General features: G+C 37.1%; 2 protein-coding genes across 5 annotated transcripts in view; one reads left to right on the top strand and one right to left on the bottom strand.

Annotated features, from left to right (window-relative positions):
- The window catches only part of GTF2E2 (general transcription factor IIE subunit 2), a 90,790-nt gene that overhangs the window by 55,163 nt on the left and 16,880 nt on the right, over positions 1-18,747 (bottom strand). The gene's annotated exons all lie outside the window — the stretch shown is intronic.
- Positions 3,776-13,616, top strand: SMIM18 (small integral membrane protein 18). The gene is made up of 2 exons (XM_074272985.1): positions 3,776-3,886; positions 13,144-13,616. Exon 2 carries the CDS (start codon positions 13,168-13,170, stop codon positions 13,501-13,503), a length of 336 nt encoding a protein of 111 aa, XP_074129086.1. The 5' UTR covers positions 3,776-3,886; positions 13,144-13,167; the 3' UTR covers positions 13,504-13,616.

Genomic DNA, 18,747 nt, shown 5'->3' with positions numbered 1-18,747 from the left:
ATTCTGCATTGCTTCAAAGCCCTTCTGCCAGGAGAACCTGCTCTACACATATGAAAGGAGCCCCACAAATATGCAGCCCAAGCCCTGATTGTGCCTGAGAACAATGCTGTTGCATTATTCAGCTCTCAGAAACAGGCTAAGATAGAAGATGGTAGGACAGGGAAAAGAGGGGGAGAGGGACAGGAAGCAGAAGAGAGGGTAAGAAAGAACCAGAACAAGAAGGAATAGGGGAGAAGGTGATGGGAAAGGAGGAAAATAATATAGAAATAGGGGGTAGGATAAGCCTTAACAGTAGACAGAGTTCTCATTCATGCTCTATATTCTTTGGTTGTATAGCTGTGTTCAGCCTATTCTCTTCATCTTTTTAAAAATACTCTTCCTCCCATTTTTTCCTCCTACAAATCTCTTTATAAAGAAGAAGGCATAAAGATAGGAGTGTGTCAGAGTTAAAAAAGCATATGTAAAGCACCTACTATGTGCCAGGTATCATGACTGATTGCAATCTATTTCTGTTGTTCTACTTCTTTTCATCTTGCCAAATCACAAAATTTTACCCTTTCTTTTTATTTCTCATATACCACCCTCTGAAAAAGGAGAGGGTTTTGCTTATGTCTATTTCTTCCTGGAATTTATCGTCCCTCTTAAAGATGATTTTTTTCCTCTGTCTCTCTCCCAACCCCCATTGAATTTAAGTTATTCTGAATCTCAATTGTGTGTGCTCTATTTATTACATTATGGTATGCTGACTATTTTTATACTTTAGGGCTTTCAAGTAGAAAAAGCAATTCTTAATTTCTTTTCCAGCTAAGACATTTTTTATTGCATTATTTTACATTTTCCATCATTTCTTTAGGCTTTCAATTTTGTTTTAACAGTTCTTGGTGCCGGATTTCTGACTAATCTTAAGTTTTTGGCTTTTTTTTTTTTTTTTTTTTTTAAACTTCTAACTCTTAACTGTATATTCTTTCCATTCCACTTTCCTTTAGAGGTCTCATTTTCTTTATATGTTATTTTTTAACTCTTGCTTCATTTCTTCCAGGAACAACCCAGTAGAATTTGTGGTACAATTGTGAATTTCTTTAACTCTTTGATTAAAGATGACAGGATTTTCTTCTTCTAGGTTTATGACTGAAGCATCCTACAATCCATAACATTTCTTTATCATCTGTGTTGGTTTTATATTATTTTATGTTATTATATTGCTTATTATATTTTTATATTATTATTTCAGTTTTCCAGCTTAACTTCCTGAACAGAAATTTTGTGTATAGGGCCAGGCTCTGTGCCCTTCTGGAAAGGCTAGTAAAGCCTTTTTTGTAGACTATTACCTGGGGTCTGGGGAATAAAAAAGAAAAGAATACTGTGTGCAGTTAGTGTAAGCAGCAGGAAAGTATAGGCCAGAAAGGTCTGATCACTGCTATCACTGCCCTGTGAGGCCCAATAACTTCTTATTTAGGTCTGGGTTCAGAATGAGGCTAATGCACACACCAGCCGCCACTGGTCAGATTCTGGTCTGAGTTTCCACCTGCCTGCTCCTGACATACAATTTCATGCTTCCCTGGCTCTCCTTCAGCCCCAAAACAAGATCTAGAGGAAGATTTTGCTACTTGGATCCTTCTCCTAGTACTAGGAGGCTCATGACCATAGATCAAAAAACACACTATAGTTTGGATTTCTTATTTCTAGATTTGGTGCCCTGCCCCCTTTTAATCTTTTACACCCCTCTTGGACACTACGAGTAATCTCCCATGAGCAAAAACACGAGAATATTTATACTGTGATCATATAATGTAATGGAAAATACTTTTGAAAGACTTCTAAACTGATTTGTGCAATGACCAATGACTGCAAAGAAGTGATGGACTAGAGCAGTAGCATCAAACTCAAACTGCAGGTCTAACAATGACTTAGAAAACCACAAACTAAAAATTACCTATATTGTAGTGTATTTTTACTTATTTTGTTAAACACGCCCCAATCACACTGTGTGAGTGATACCTCTGGACTTAATGGTGCAAAATGAGCCATATATTTTTAGACATGATCAGTAAGCTCAAGTATTTATTTGGTTTAACAAAATTTATTAATTAAAAGGGGAAAGTTGTGAAAAAAAGGAAAGAAGCATCAGTAAAACATCTAAAAATATTTAAGAGAAAGTAAGAAAGTTCAAAACAAACAGAATAACAGCTAAAAACTTTTAAAATTCAATATACATTTTTAGAAAAAATACTTGTATGTAAAAAACTTTAATCTGATATTCAATCCTTTTTATTTGCTCTTTGCACACTTAAATTTCATGATTAAAAAAGAAAATTTAACTTTAAATTTTTTTGAAAAAACAAAGAAGTCATCTGGAAGAAGAGAATGATGATTAATACTGCAAATGACAACTCAAAATTTGGGCAAGGCCCTCCCTCCTCCTAAAAAGGATAATGAGAAGGCCATGGGATTTAGCATTTAAGAGAGAACTAATCACCTCTGAGAACAGGATTGATAAAATAAAAAGGGTTTAAAAAGTAAATGGAAAGAACAAGAGGTTTGAACAGTGAGTTCCTCAAAGATGGGGTTGCTATTTGCCTTTTTTGTTATCCTTGTAACATATACAACTTCTGGAACATAGTAGGCACTTAAATGCTTGCAGACTGATGGACTGACTGACAAAATAGGAACCAGAATAATCTTACCATGTTTTGGCAGACTAGAAATGTAGAAATGCTTTAATTACGTAGTAGTCTAATGCTGGAATAATGCTTCCCCCTTCTGTCCTGCTCCATTCTGGAATCCTTTAGCAATACAATCTTCCAAATGAAAAGTTATTAGAGAAGGGGGTTCCTATCTTCTCTGCTCTCTCCCACTGGTTTTTTCCCTATTATAAATAAAAATGCATGCCTAAGAAAAAACTTCAGATCTTCAGCATTCATACAATTTTTTTTAGAAGAGTTAAAAAAAACCCACAGGAAATAAATATTTGAAAAAAATGAAAAATCTGGTAAAGAATCCTAAGAAGCTGATTAAAAAAATTGTTTGTAATCAATGACAACAAATTAATCTTTTCAACCAGTAAGAGAACTTTGGAAGTATAAAGATAGAATTCATCTTTTGTATTCCTGTCACTCAAAATCATGTTAGGTTTTATCTGCTATCATCTTCCATCAAAATGTAAATATTTTGGGTTTTAGAGTTTCTTCTTTATTTCTTACATGATCTCATGGTCAAGACTGGGAAAGCTTTCCTTCAGGCCCCTTCTCAAGCCCTCCAATATTCAGCAGCCAGCCCTGTTCCCAAAACTTCTCTCCCTTCTAAAAAACAGACAGATCTCTGTGCCAGGCACCTGGATGAAATAAGCTTCATTTATTTATTTGCATACCTGTAGACTCAGTCAGTCCTGTGTGCTTGTTTCCAGGCCTCTTACCAATACTGGCATCTTTCTTAGCCTGAGGGTTCCCCTACTCTCAGGAGAAATCTATTTTGCTGAGAAATTTATCTAATCATCAATTTAGTCCTTTATTTATTTTTTTTCTTCATTTTTCTACTATAAAGTAAAGCCAAGCTCAACATCCTAAAATGCAGGGAGGGACTGAGATTTTTGTTTGTTCTGATTTTAAGTATGCAAAAACCACACCCCACACTCTTTGAGCTCAATGACAAAACACAAACAAAAAATAGGGAGGGAAAAATTGGGATAAAACTGGGTACAGCAGACTATCATTTAAGTTTGTGAATGATTTCCTCTGGAGTGTGGTAAGGCTAAATGCAAATGAACAAGAAGGCAATTGTCAGCTGCATTATCATTTGACCAATAGGAGCCCAGCTCCATCTTGACTGTGCACCAGACTGCATTACCAACAGACCAGACCAACGCTCCATCAGCATCCGCCGAGAACAGGTAGGTCTTTATAATTTTTTATCATGGAGGAATTAAGGACCAGATATATCTGAAAAACATTTTATTAAGAAACCGGGCAAAGCATTTTTCGCAATGTATATGTTTAAGCTCTGAATTTTCTTACCCTGAAAGAGAGGCTTTTATTCTGTAAATAAATACCAAAGGCTGACTGTCTAGCCCGAACTCCCTCTTATCCTCTGTGCCTTAATAGAAAATTGATGACCATGCTATTATATGGGAAATCTAATCCTCCCAGCCCCAGGTCAGTAAACTGAAATGCATCGGATGCTTCCCAGCTGCTTGCCAATTTCACCTTCTGCAAGATATTTCATTTCAGCAGCATTATCTGTCCTGACAAAGGATTTCCTTGAAGAAAAATCTAGACTAAAAGCAAATATTGTTGAAAGATGGTTTCTGATATGTACAAATTATATTATACTGGGAAAAAAAAACCAAAGTAGACTACCTGTAGAAAATTTTTAAAAAATAAAATAGGAAGATTCATATGAAAATACAATCTCTTTTTGATTATAATACAGACAAAAGAGCTAATAGCTATATTATGTTGTAACCTAACACTTAAAAGCCTTTTCTGTTATTTAGCTAAAATAATTTTGTTTCTAAATGTATAATCCAAGTCAAAAGTTATTTTTAAAGAAAGACCTTTAAGTTATATTTTTATGGAGGGAAAAGAGGAAGGAACCAGTCAATCATTTTATATCCATCACATCATATGGGTGTAGGGATGGATAGGACTGTTATTAAAATGACCATATGGAATAAAAAGAAAATTTAATTTAAAAATTAAAACATGTCTTCACAAGTGTCAATTAAGGAAGGTCTAGTACCCTTCCCAGCATTACAGTAATGCTCAAGAATCAAAAGCCTCTGAATGATCAAGCACTCAATAAGGATTTATGAAGCAACTACTATATGTCAAGCAGGGTGCTAAGCATTGAGGATAAAGAAAAAGGCAAAAACATAGTCCTTGTCCTTCAGGAACTCACCATTTAATGGGAGAGAGTATGCCAACCATAAGGTCCATATAAGAGACAGAGGAAATATGAGGTAATCTCAGAAGGGAGTAGCCAAAGAATGGTTGTCTGGATTTGGGAAAAGAAAGAAAAGTCTAGTGCAGAAGGTGGTTAAGTGTAGTCAAAAAAGAAAGAAAGAAAGAAAGAAAAGACAGAGAGAGGTAGGACACGGAGGTGAGGAAGGGAACACTGCCTGCCTGGGGAACTGCAAGAGAAATAAACCACAAACTGGAGATAGAGGGCATGAGGCAGGAGTAGCCAGGGGGCTGTAGTGTCCCCTGAACATAGAATACATGGAAGAGAATAAGGCAGAAGACTGGAAGGGGAGGGACCAGATTAGGCAAGGATTTACAAACCACATAGAAGATATTTGGTCCTTTAGGTGATAGGGAGTCACTGGTGTTTATGGAATAGGGGTGGGGGACTCGAGTTGATGGGGACTGGAGATAATTAGTGTCAGAAATGAGTTTTAGGAAGATGGCAGCTGACTGATGGTAACTGAGAAAAGCTTTAATTCCATTTCATTACAGCAAGAAAATCATCTTTGTTTAGCAGACATAGCTTCAGAAAAGCATTTTAAAAAATAAAACTAATGACCCAACCATTGCCTTGTCCCTTCCCCAATAAATCTACATTTTGGTCTAAATTAGTACAAATAATGAATCCTATGACGTTATCTCATTCTTCCAATCCATACTGTTTTATTTGCATGGGAGTAGAACTAATGTCAATATTTTACATAATTATAACTTCCTACAGTGTGGATTAGAATATTTGCTAATATCACAACAAATGGAACTTAGTTGTATTTCATTGCAAATTATTTGAAAAAGGAAATTTTCGATGCTACTTCTCCTTCCAAGGAACAAAAGTACTTATTCAGCTGCTTAGCAAACGACCTATTAATCAAGTAGCGGGATCTGGAAACCAGATCTCTCTTTGCAGGGGTTCAGTCCAGCAGCAGGGTTAAAATACTCAGCAACCACTTTTGCCAATCACAAAACAATCAGGACATTGGATCCAAAAAAGTCCCAAATAAACAAGAAACATTCTCACCAAATACACAGGAAAGCTTATAAGAATAAAAGTGATTATAAATAAAATATCAACATCAGGAAAAGATTAATTTGCCATCCAAAATTTTCCAAATTGTAGGTAAAAGATAGTAAATAAGCTTCCTCTATTCCAAGCTGATGAAGTATGTAGTGATTCAGTTTAATCCAGACTCCTATTTTCCTTTCACAAAGACTATAAGCACTGCCCACTTGACCAATTATTTTTCAAAGAGGCATCTCAGACCATAGCTTTTTTTTTTTTTTTTTTTTTTTTTTTTTTTTTTTTTTTTTTTTTATGATGGAGGCAAAATGTATTGGAAATAAGAGACTGCCATTTAATAGGGAAATGGCTTTATCAATTGGGACACAGGGAATACCATTGTACTATAAGAAAAGACAAATGAAATGGGTAAAGAGAAATCTGAAAGATTTCTAAGGACAGATACAGAAGGGAAGCAACTAGAACCAGAATAATTTCTTCTGTAACATCCGCAACACCTACAATTCTAGCAGACTGAAGAACTTTCATTCATACTCTATCAAACATGAACCAAGAAAGACCCATGAGGAAGAGAGGAAGAGATTTGCCCAATTCCTGCCAGAGAAGTGCTGGCCACACAAAGAATGAGATAAAATTTTTTTGACATGGCCAATAAATAAACTTGTTTTGCTTGACCTATGCATTTGATATTTTGAGGCTTCTTTTCCTCCAGAATGGAAAGAGAAATTAAAATTAAAATAAGAATTTATAATTAAAATAAGAAATTTAAAGCAGCATCCTTAAATGTAAAGGAAAACTCAGCTCAACTGTTTTCTATCCAAAAGCCTGTCTAGACCAGTCAGTGTATAATGACCCTGTCCCCTCCCATGGAAATATTCTACCAAGGAATTTCTAAATACTAGAAAGATTAAAAGGAGGAGGGTGAAAATTATAACAGCAACTATGTCTACCCTACTCCTCAGATCAAAAAGGAGACTAGAAAGAAAGGGTGTTGAAGAACTGTTTACCTTAAAAAAATTAAAGACTCCTTTTTATATTAATTTTAAATATATCGGGGACAGCTAGGTGGTGCAGTGGCTAGAGTACCAGCCCTGAAGTCAGGAGGACCCGAGCTCAAGTCTGGTCTCATACACTTCCTAGCTGTGTGACCCTGGGCAAGTCACTTAACCCCAGACTCAGGGGGGAAAACAAAATTTTAAATATATCACATTCAAACTTTAATTTGAGAAATGAAAATGAAAAAATCCTAAAGATACAGTTTTATTTTGCCTCACAGATTTTACCTAATGCAATGAAGTAAAATTAAGTATTTTAAAATATTAAGTTTTCACTAATCATTAAAAATAATGATTCTGCAAAACTTATCTTTCTTTGTATAATTTTCTAAGTATACAAGAAATATATAAGATACAAGTTGAGATTCTTTAAAATGTCTTTTTAACGTTATTCCTGGAAGTTATCCTTTCAGTCCAACTTTTAAGAAAGAAATATGAAATTAAATCAAACTACTAACTATCCCCATCCCCTTTCCACTAAGCACAATGTGTGTTTCAGGGTACAAGCGCAAAGTGTGTTCCAACCATAAAAAAATGTCTAATACAATGCATTTCATTGTAATTTAAAATCCACAAAAATGTTTAAGAACCTGAAAAATCCTTCCAGAAAATCTTTCCAGCCTCACCACAATTTAACACAAGACATTAATTAAGCATGACTTCAGATGGAAGAATACAGTCAAGTACTCCCTCTATCTGGAGCTGCAGGGAAGGGAAGAGAGATTATAGATATCGTTTAAATTATAACTAAGCGTGTGTATTAGGACCCATGCCCATGCCTGCCTATCCACCTACTCAAAGCATTTCAAGCAGATTCAAGCTGTGTCCTAGGCCTTTGGGGACATATAGAAGATATGTAGGTACATATGGTCTAATATACATACATGTCTGAAAATACGATACTGACCACCCTTCCCCTACAAAGAAAAATCTGATACAGAAAACATGAATGTGTCTTCTGATCAAGGTTCTTTTCTTAATTTGTGACTATTCTGTTTTCCTTTTAAAAGATTTCATTTTAAAATGTCAAAAGCCAAGAATGAATATTAGTGCTTTTCCAGGCAACCCTTTCTACAATCCCTGCTTATTTCTCCTCCCAACAGGAATACCTGACACTCCCACAGGTGCACAGGTGGGGCTGCCCCTCCCAGAAACCAGAGCCATCCTCAAAAACTCTTCCAAAGGGGTCAACAAAATTCACTGTTCTATTCATTATGCCTCTGTCCTAAGTAGCCTAATCTCAGTTCTCAAGGCATAACACCAAACTGAATATAAATACAAAATAATTGGACATTAACAAGGATACAGAGACAAGATATTCATCAAGTCTTTTTTGAAAGAAAAATATAGCTTCTTTTTTCTGAGGAGGATTAGGGAGAAGAATTATTTTACCTGCTCTAACAGACTGACAAGTCTTCCTTTCTGCAACTTTGGGCCGCAATGAGAGGCCCAATGGCTTACACAGGGTCCCACAGACAGGATGAAGGGTCAGAGTTTAGACACCACAATCCAGGTTGGGTTTTTTTGTTTTTTTTTTTTTTCCTATTCAATAATGAGGCTTCTGTTATCCTAAAAATACCCACATAATAAATATCCAAGCAGCCCATGGCCCACTTACTTCAAACAGTATTTGATGTGATAAAATTCCAATATAATAAACTCAATTACCAGCATTAATGGAGGGGAACAAAAATATAAATGGCTCAAAATGGTTGTCCAAAAGTCAATTCCTATTTGGCTCAGAGTGTGTTTTTGTACTTCACAGAGCTACCCTCTATGGGCACTCAATAACTGTTAACTTCATTGAAGCCTGAAGTTTTAATTTGATACAGAGAGCAATTGGGGCCCTTGAACTGGAGGGTTGGGAAAATGCAGAGAAAAAGCCAAGTGCCAGGAGTCAGCAGGCTAAGTAGCCATTCTTGGGGTATCTGTGACCTCACTGAAGTGGGAATCATCAAGCAGCCATTAGTATGTGTCAATGACATGGGTTCCCCAACTGAAGGGGAAAGCCCTTAATGTAGCTCATACTTTTTTTTTTGATTCATTTCTCAACTGTAATCTTTCAAATGAACCAAGTTTTTCTAACCTTATTTTCAAAAAGGAAAATACAGTCCAAAAGAGGGTCTTTTTAATATTTAGTAATATAATAAAAACACAATTTTCCATCACCACCATCACTGTGGTACCTCCTCTTTTGGCCCCATAAGCAGTAGATAGAATGCAAGTCTCCCTGAGCTATAGAGACATTAATGTGACACTGGGCAGATCAATTTCCCCTCTGTCAAGAGGGGAATATTAAGAACGCTCATAATCCCAGAAATTACAATTCATTAAGACAGGCAGAGAAAGAGGCTTTTAGATTTACTTGGGGTCTCCATAATTTCCCCTCAATTCCCCCAAGAACCCAGAATCCCATGTCTTCAGTTTTGTCTCCCCCAAGAAGGGGGAATCACAGTCTGATTGTTCCAAGTCCTTCTCTTCTTTCAATATCTGCCAAAACATCTCCAAGAAGCCTTCCCTGACACCTCACTCAAAGTGGCCTCTTCTACTTCTCAAATGCTCTCAGAGCACTGGGTCAGGATTTTCTCTTTGCCTTTCTCAAATTCTGCTGTGTACTCATTTGTATATATACCATATTCCCTACTAAGATCCTTAAGGAGCTATACCATATTTCTATGTCAAGTGGTTAGAACAGTATGGGGTAAACACATTAAATAGGATAAATTAAGCAAAAAGCCTGAATTATAACCTATAGCATTACCCAAAAAGGAAACTTGTATTTTAAAAGTATAAGAAATAAAGTTTCACCGAATGAAACTCTTACAATGGATCTGAGGCAAGCAGTGCAGAAATAATGGGAGTGGGAGCAGGGAGATGGGGGGGGGGGGAGGAGGGAGAAAAGTACTTATTAAGGTCCTTCTGTGTGCCAGACAGCGTTCTAAATAATGGGGATACAAATATGCAAGTAGGAATGTACCTGAACTGAAAGTTTTTATATTCTAACAAGGAAAGACAGTATGTAAAGGGATTGAGGAAGGAGGTAGTGAGGAAGAAGGCACAGTTTAGAAATGACCAGGCCTGGTTTCCAGGTAAGCTAAGACCAAAACTTTCCTGACAAAATTCAGCATCTGAGGGCAGAGTTCAGGCTCCAGAAAGAGATTGATTGGAATACAATTACAGGGCTTAGAACAGCCAGGAAGGGAACTCCTTTCTTTGAGTTTTCAGTCAGTCAATCAACAAACAATGATGAAACACCTACTATGTATCAGATTCAGTACTAAGCGGTGGAGACACACACACACACACACACACTCTTTTCTTTTTTTCCTTTAAAAACTTTTTTTGTTTGTTTGCTGAGGCAATTGGGGTTAAGTGACTTGCCCAAGGTCACACAGCTAGGAAGTATTAAGTATCTGAGGCCAGATATGAACTCGGGTCCTCATGACTTCAGGACTGGTCCTCTATCCACTGCACCACCTAGCTCACTCTCTCATATATATGCACATGAGATGTGGGAGAAATTAGAGGCAGTCTCATAAGGAAAATACTAGAATTAAAGAAAATTAGAAAGATTTGCTATAGAAAGTGGTGTTTTAGCTGAGATTTGAAGGAAGCCTGGGAAGCTAAAAGGTAGAGGTGAGGAGCCTGAGCACTTCAACCTTGGAGGAGCCACTAGTGAAAAGATACAGTGGTGAAAGATGGTGCTATTCATTATGAAAAGAACAGGCAGGAGGTCAATGTCATTGGAATACAGAATTTGTAGTAAAGCATAATATGGTAGGTACAAGGGCTTAATTCAAAAACTTCTTGTTATTGTTCAGTCATTCAGTGATGTCTGACTTTATGTAACTCCATGGACCATGTCACACCAGGACCTTCTATCCTTCACTATCTCCTGAAGTCTATACAGGCGCCATTGTTTTCCATGACATTTATCTATGTCATCCTCTGCCATCTCCTTCTCTGTCTTTGATCTTTCCCAACATCAGGGTCCTCTTTAATGAGTTCTATCTTCTCATTGTATGGTCAAAGTATTTAAGCTTCAGTATTTGTGGGTTTTTTATTGAAGGAAATGAACTCCAGCCTGAATTAATTTTTTTTAAGAATTTAGAATTAAGAACCCAAGGTATCTTCCAAAGCCTTCTCCAGCATTACCATTTAAAAATGTTGCTGCTGCAGTGCTCATCCTTTCTTTTATAATCCAACTCTCACATTGCTGGAAAAACCACAGTTTTCCTGGCAAGATAATGTCTCTGAATGCTAAAACAGAAGACTTTCGATTTGATTCTAAAAGCAATATAGTGGGGGGAGTGGGGGAACAGTGTCAGAAGAGAGGGACACATTCAAGTGGTGGTACAAAGGCAGAATCACTAGACTTGGCAACAGATTGGATACAGGAAGCAAAAGGGGGTAAGAGTAGGTTGCAAGCCCCAGGGACTGGACAGATGGTGGTGTCCTCAAAGAGTTTGGCAGTGGGGAAGAGTTTGGAGAAGAAAAGATAATAAGTTCTGTTTTGGACACATGGAATTTAGGATGTGTACAGGACATCCGATTCAAGATCTCTAATTGATAGGGATATAAAACTGGAGGTGGTCAAGGGAGAGTTAAGACTGGACAAAGAGCTCTGAGATTCATCTGCACAGAGATTAGTATTGAACTCATGAAACTTGATGAGATTACCAAGTTAGATAATACAAAGGGAGAAGTTAAGAGGCAGGAACTGGCAAAAAATCTAGCAAAACAAAACAAAACAAAACAAAAACTGAAGAGCCAACAAAAAAGTGGGAGAAAATCAGGAGAAAGTAGTGTCACAGCACAAGCATCATATTAACAGGGGAAATCTATTACTGAACCCTCACAAGGAAAGTAAACAAAAACAGAAAGTCTGCTTTCAGTTTACATGTCAGAGGTGGGTCCCAAATCATCACTTAATTTTGAAAAAAAGGAAGAAGCAATCTTAATGTGGGGAAAAAGTGATTTATTAAGTAAAGCAGTTTTACTTCATTCACAAGGCAGAGGTAAATCTGGTTTACTTATGTCCCCAACACTCCAATAACTTGGGTATTCTGGCGGATAGGATATATATGTCACTTTGCAATTTTGCTGTCCTAACCACTGTATATGATCTAAATTATTTTGCCTTTGTGTATTGGGAAAGTTAAATTTTGAAATTATCTTGGAAATTGTATGTTTAGGCTACGGGTCTCCATAATTTCAAATCTGCCTCCTTACTTTCCCTGCCAAAGGCCTCAGAAGACATCGTCCAGATGTTCCAAGAAGGAGGCTGCACACGATAGGGAGTCCCTTAATTCTTTTAGACACTAGATATCATGTTTGTACTCTGGAACAGAAATGTAATAAATGAAACAAATGAGACCTCTAGGGACCTAAGTTTGTATCTTTTGAAAGGTACTTCCCAGGTTTTTCTAAGCACCATGATCAGCTAAACTACTTACCTGCAACAGAACTCAGTTCACTGATGACTACAGTAAACAACCACCACACATGTAGTTGTCCTTGCTGAAGGCCATGATTGCTACTTGTCTATTATGCCCGCTCAAATACTGTCCTCCTGACCCAGATCCTCTGACCCAGTAGTGTTGGATACAGAGAAAGACAGAGTCCCAGAGGCACATAAAAGAGGTAACCAGTGACAGGAAAGCCAAGCAGGAAGGGGTAAAGGGACTTCACTAGCTTTTTCCAAAGGCACAATGTTTTTAAAATGACAAACTGTCTTGTAGGTCAGTTTCTTCAAGATTATTCACTAATAATTCAGCTGCCTTTTCTTTAACAATTAAATTCTCCATGTAACTACCACAACTGTATCTATCAGGAGTATGTAGACGTGTGTGTGTGTGTGTGTGTGTGTGTGTGTGTGTGTGTGTGTGTGTGTTAGTCTGGCTGCTAATTAGAGTTCACTAAAAATCAAAGAATGTGGTTTACAGTCTATATTAGTAAAAAGTACCGAAGGATACCACTGATATAAGTAAGTTCTTTGCACTATACATATTTTCCAAGGATTTTTGGTGACATCCATATTCTACCTATAAATTTGCATCACATATAAGTTACTTTAACACATTTCTTTTTCCCTTTCTAAAAATCTTTATAGCCTCATTTGGACCAGTCACAAGCAATGGAATCACTAAGCATGGCAACTTTAAACATCACTCTCTGGAATGAGACCACTAGTACCACTAGTCCACCTACTACCACATCAGCCTACCAGTACATTGGCTTCCAAGTCCAAAAGGTTTACCCTTTTCATGATAACTGGAACACAGCCTGTTTTATCATCATGCTATTATTTATATTTACGGTCGTCTCTCTGATGCTCCTGGCCTTCATTTATGAGGTGCTTGATTGCTGCTGCTGTGCCAAAGACAAAACTTTGAGCGACTTGGAAAGTGAGCCAAGCCCTCTGCGAACCATGATGGACAACATCAGAAGGCGGGACACTGAAGTAGTTTAGTGCCCAGGAAGGAATACCAGAAAGATCCAAGACAAACCACGGGCACAAAGCTTCTCACCTTTACTAAGAGGGAAAGACAGAGGGGGAGTCCTGAGGTCCTGACCCACACTGGGGGGGAGGGCAATATCCATCTCAACCAAGCACGATGGGGAGCCCAAGGGGGTATTAGAGTTCTACCATATCAAGTTTTCAGTTATCCTTTTGTAAGAAAATGTTGTAGTACAAGTTAAATTTTCTGAATGGGATTCGCTGTATGTATCCATAGTAAAATCCTTATAAATAGAGTTCTGAAAATTCAAAATGGGTTTTTGTCATATTATCCCCCTCCCCAAACTCCCATTTTATTGAAAGTAAAATTTACTGAGGACCAGAAAACACAAGAGATTTTGCCCAAGATCAGACACAGGCCTTCAAGTTTTCAGTAGCAGATGCAGGATCTGAATCCATACCACCCAAAGCTAAAGTTCTTGATGTTTCCATTCCTTGTAATTCAGAATCTCTATGATCTAATACTAAGCAATACTAAGAACCAGAAAAATATATGGACACAGTATAACTGACATCCTGATATACATAATACTAACTTGTATTCTAATATTTCACAGCATAATAGAAGTACTATCCTCTTTTACATGTTCATCAATTAAAGAAAGCATCCAAGTGCTCACCTGCAATCAAAATTAAATAAATCCCACCAATATCAATCTCACATTGCCTATTCTTTAAAAACAAAAACAAAAACAAAAAAAAACACTCAACATTTTTTAACTTTCTAAATTATTATTTTCAAAGTTCTGACCTTGAGAGAGAATTGACACACGAAGTGCAACATTACTGAATATATCTTGAACCAATTAGTAATGAATAGCTAGCCAGAAAAGAGAGGGAAAAAATGTATTCCCTTCCCTTTTATTCAGAAGCATACTGCATCAGACTCAGCTGATGGGTTGGTCAATTTTGCTCCAATGCTTCTCCCTCATTTTTTTGGCTTTGTTTTTTAAACTAATCAAAGTTCTCTGGGTAGAAAATATTTGAAATGAAGGCAGTATTTAAAAATATGTAAAATTAAAAAGTAATAATAAATTCCTAAAATACTCATCAACAAGATTTCCCCAAGGACCTCATCTTATCTCTGCAGAAATACAAAATTAAGGTCAAAAGTATGTATTAAATGCAATTACAAACAGAATAGTGCTACCAAAAAAAAAAATCACAAGAGAGGGAGAATCTTTTAATGGATTAAAAAGCCCTAAACAAGTCCTGCAAGTTCAAAATGTAATGAAACTAATTCAGAGAGCTATACTTGCTTTTATTTCTTTGTAAATAAAGAAGTATTTAATTTTTTAGTGCCACTGTAGCAAAAACTGAAATGTCCTCCCACATTAATTTTTCCTTTTTGTCTTTCAAATATACAACATTTCTTTGTTCTTAAGGGCCATCTGTGAACACTTCATGATTTAAAAAAAATTAACCCTACAAAAAGGCTGTAGAAAACAACAAAAGGACACTGGCTTTGCCAAGTACAAGGATGAGAACAGTTCATCCAAATCTGCTGCTAGTCTCTCTTGTGCATGTATGATGTGACATCACATGATCAGCTGGCAGATTCTGAGCCCCAGTGGCCACATAAGTAAGGTTCCCCAGCTCAGCTCAAAGCATCAGAAGCACAACCCCAAAATGAAGCAAACAAGTCAAACAAGTCATGTTCCATTATTTTCCAGTTCTCTCCAATGGTCAAAGGAGAGAACAGAATGAATCAGATCCAGCAAAAAGAATATAAGCCATCACAGTACCAGGAAAAATGATGTGAACTGAACAAAGGAAGGATCCAATACTTAGATCATGGAAACCAGATTAAGGTGTAATTGAGAAATATAACAGCACATAGCAATTCAAATACAATAATTGCTAAGCAAAATCCCCAAAGACCCAAAATAGGGAATTAGTGACATCTGGGCCATATTCCCTCTCACCTTACATCTCCCTTTCGATTTCCTTCCTGCTGAGGCCTAAAAGGATCTAAGTTTTAATACTGTGAAAAGGCAGGAAGTGGAATTGTCTCCTTTTACATCAATATATCAACAACTCTGAAATTTCATCAACATGGTGTTTCCTCCACCAACTAGATGACAAGTCATTCTTGCAAAAAGTGATTCTTTTATGTGTTCTTCTATAAAGCCTCCAGAGACCCAAGCCAGCTATTGGCCTTCATTTCTAGGTACAGAATCAAAACCTTAATGCTGACACACACTCTTTTTACTTTGGGGGTGTCAGTAGAGCACTTGTACCTGTGTCTATGTCACCCCAGTTTTGCATCATTAATTTAGAGAAGAAACCAACCCTTTGACTCAAAAGATAGGAAAATGAAGGCTCAAAATAACCAAGGGACTTGGTCCAGATCACCCAGGTAGGAGATAAGTAGCTAGTCTTCTTACTAATACCTCAAACCTTCTCTTCAATGATGACAGCCTTTGGCCTCCTTGCTGAGGTCATTACCATTAGAGATAGGCTCCATCTTCTATGCCTACCAGGCCTCCCTCCCCTGCTTGCCTGCAGGGTGCCATGCAGCTTTGCAAATCTTGAAACACAACAACCTTCAAGGGAGCTGTCATAGTAAGCTGTCCCAAAGGCATTCAGGATGAAAAGTGGGGTTTTCACCTAAAAGAGCACTGGGATGCAATTTAACCACACTCCACAAGCTTGCAAATGCAATCTGGCCAGCCTGTCTGGAGCATCCTGCCACACTCCATGTGCAGTCCAAACCAGATTAAAATATAACTGGGAAACATTTTTTAAAAATAATATTAATATGTGGTTTAGTGGTCCTATTGCCAAAGCATTGGCTTACAGAAATATGCATAATATTTATATACTCATGCCTAAGCATTGTCTGTATGTCCCAGAGGCACAAGTCACATATATCTCAGATAAAAAAATACATCAGGTGTTAGAGCTGCATACAGTAGATCAAATATATATGCTCATTACAGGTGCACAACACACAGCATTATGTCAGGGTTAGCATTCCACTAGTGGGCACCATATGGATTCCCCTGCAACCTCCTTTAGTAGCACTCCTGATCATAGTAATACTTTAGCCCTCATCAATGTGATCACTTTTTCTATCTCAAGCCTCCATACTTTGTATAAGTGAGTCAATAATTCTGAAGCCTAAAGGCTAGAATCCTAATTCTAGACCTATGGATGAAAAGGACTATTCTCCAATGTCTGCTCCCTTGGCCCATTCCCACTTCCAAGTGAAATATTCAGTAATCAAAAGATGGCTTTTACACTGAATCCCTAAACTGTCTCAGTGCCAGCCAGAGCCAGGACCATGGTCTTTGGAGACCCAGTCAGGTTACTTTTTCATGTCATGGTCTCTCCTATTCAGAAGCTACTTATCCAAGAGGTACACTATTCTAAGACAGCATTCTCATTGACACTTTTCCCCTTGGGTACCCTAGTCATGGAGAGCACTGTATGACCTGTAGAACTGCAAACTTTGAATGGCCTCCCTTGGGACCACCAATGGGGACAAACTTGGAATTAGGAAACCCAGCTTCAGACATTGATTCTGTACACAAGCCTGTTTCCTTATTTGCACACTAAGAATAGTACTTACTTTTATAGGGTCAAATGAAAATGTATATAATAGAATTCGTAAAACCTAAAGCTCACAACATGAGTTACTGTGGTTATAATAAGGTCTCTAAGACACTCAGTCTTAAGACACAGTTTCATGCACACAGCAGGTAACAACTGATAACTACACAAGGTAAGAGAGAAGACGGGGGAAATGAATATACACATCTACACACGTAAATAAAGGACAGGAAAAGAAATATCAGGTAGTTGACAGAGAAAAAAGGCCAATCCAAAAACATTCTAGGTTCTTCCTATAATCAGATGTTATATATAAAGATAGATGTTTATATATATATATATATATATATATATATATATATATATATATATATATATATATATATATATATATATATATATATATATATATATATATATATATAAACCCAATCTGCACGGAGAAAACCTCTGTTAAACTGACTTGGTTTTTTTTTTGTTTTGTTTTGTTTTTTTGTTTTATTTTTTTTTTAAACATTGGTGATCCTGAGCTCTGGGGATACAGAGAAAGGTAAATACATGATCTCTTCCCTGAAAGGGCACACAGTCTAACAGAGATATGACATGCCAACAGCCTGGATAGCAGGGACCAGCAGGGAGGAGGGAAAAGCCTCCTGCAGAAGACAGGAATTGAGATGAGTGTTAAAAGAAGCCAAGAAAGCCCAAAGATGAGATGGCAGGAATGGGAGACAGCCCCTGAAAAGGCCCAGAACCAAGAGGAGGGTCAAGAGACAGGAGCAGAAAACTAACCAATTTGGCAGCCCAGAATGTTTTCATTTAAATCTAAATAAAAGATCACAGATGCAGGCTCCCACTGCTATCTCCAAGCACTGAATCTTCAGGATATTTACAAAGCACTCTAGGTCAATTATCTCTACTACCTCCATATCCTATTCCAGTCAGGAAATGAAGGAATCTTCATTTTGGGTTTTTATTTTACCCATGTGACCTTGGCCCCCAAAACATGAAACAGAGCTTTGACCCTAAGATATCTCAAGCCAAAATAAAACAACAATTAAACAATTAAAAAATCAATACACTGATCTTCCACCAGACACTGGGTCATATCCTAGAAAGTTTCACTACTGAGTCACCGCTATAGTTATTTTGTGCCAAGCCTGGGAACTAGTGACTACATACTCACCTTCTAGCAGTGTAAGGCTAGCAACAACCCTAAAATGATACTGTTTCAAGATAGAAATCCACTGGAGAGAAATGGAGAGCCCAAAACCAGGCACCAACTACATGGGCACACTAATAAATATCATCAGGATAGAAGAGAAAAACAAATCTCAATTCCAGATTCAACTTCATAAAATTTGACTTACAAAAAAAAAAAAAAAAAAAAAAAGAGTAAAAGTCTTGTATAGACTCCCTCCCCCCATGACAATTTTTGTTATCTTCACCGTCCATCTGAGTTTGCTTTTCCAGAATGTTTTTGCCAATTTCTCTATTTCTTTTAAAGGGTAGAAACAAACACTATTAAATGATCTAACCCTCAAAGGAGTGTTATGAAGCTTAATAAGTCAATGTTTATAGAACACTTTAGTAATGAAGAGTTATTCTGAGAAACTGTATATCTAAAAACAGCAATTTGTAACA

The sequence above is a fragment of the Sminthopsis crassicaudata genome, chromosome 6 (genome assembly GCF_048593235.1).
Source record: "Sminthopsis crassicaudata isolate SCR6 chromosome 6, ASM4859323v1, whole genome shotgun sequence".
NCBI lineage: Eukaryota > Metazoa > Chordata > Mammalia > Dasyuromorphia > Dasyuridae > Sminthopsis > Sminthopsis crassicaudata.
The sequence above is the reverse complement of the archived record's forward strand: the minus strand, read 5'-3'. Positions and strand labels throughout refer to the sequence as shown.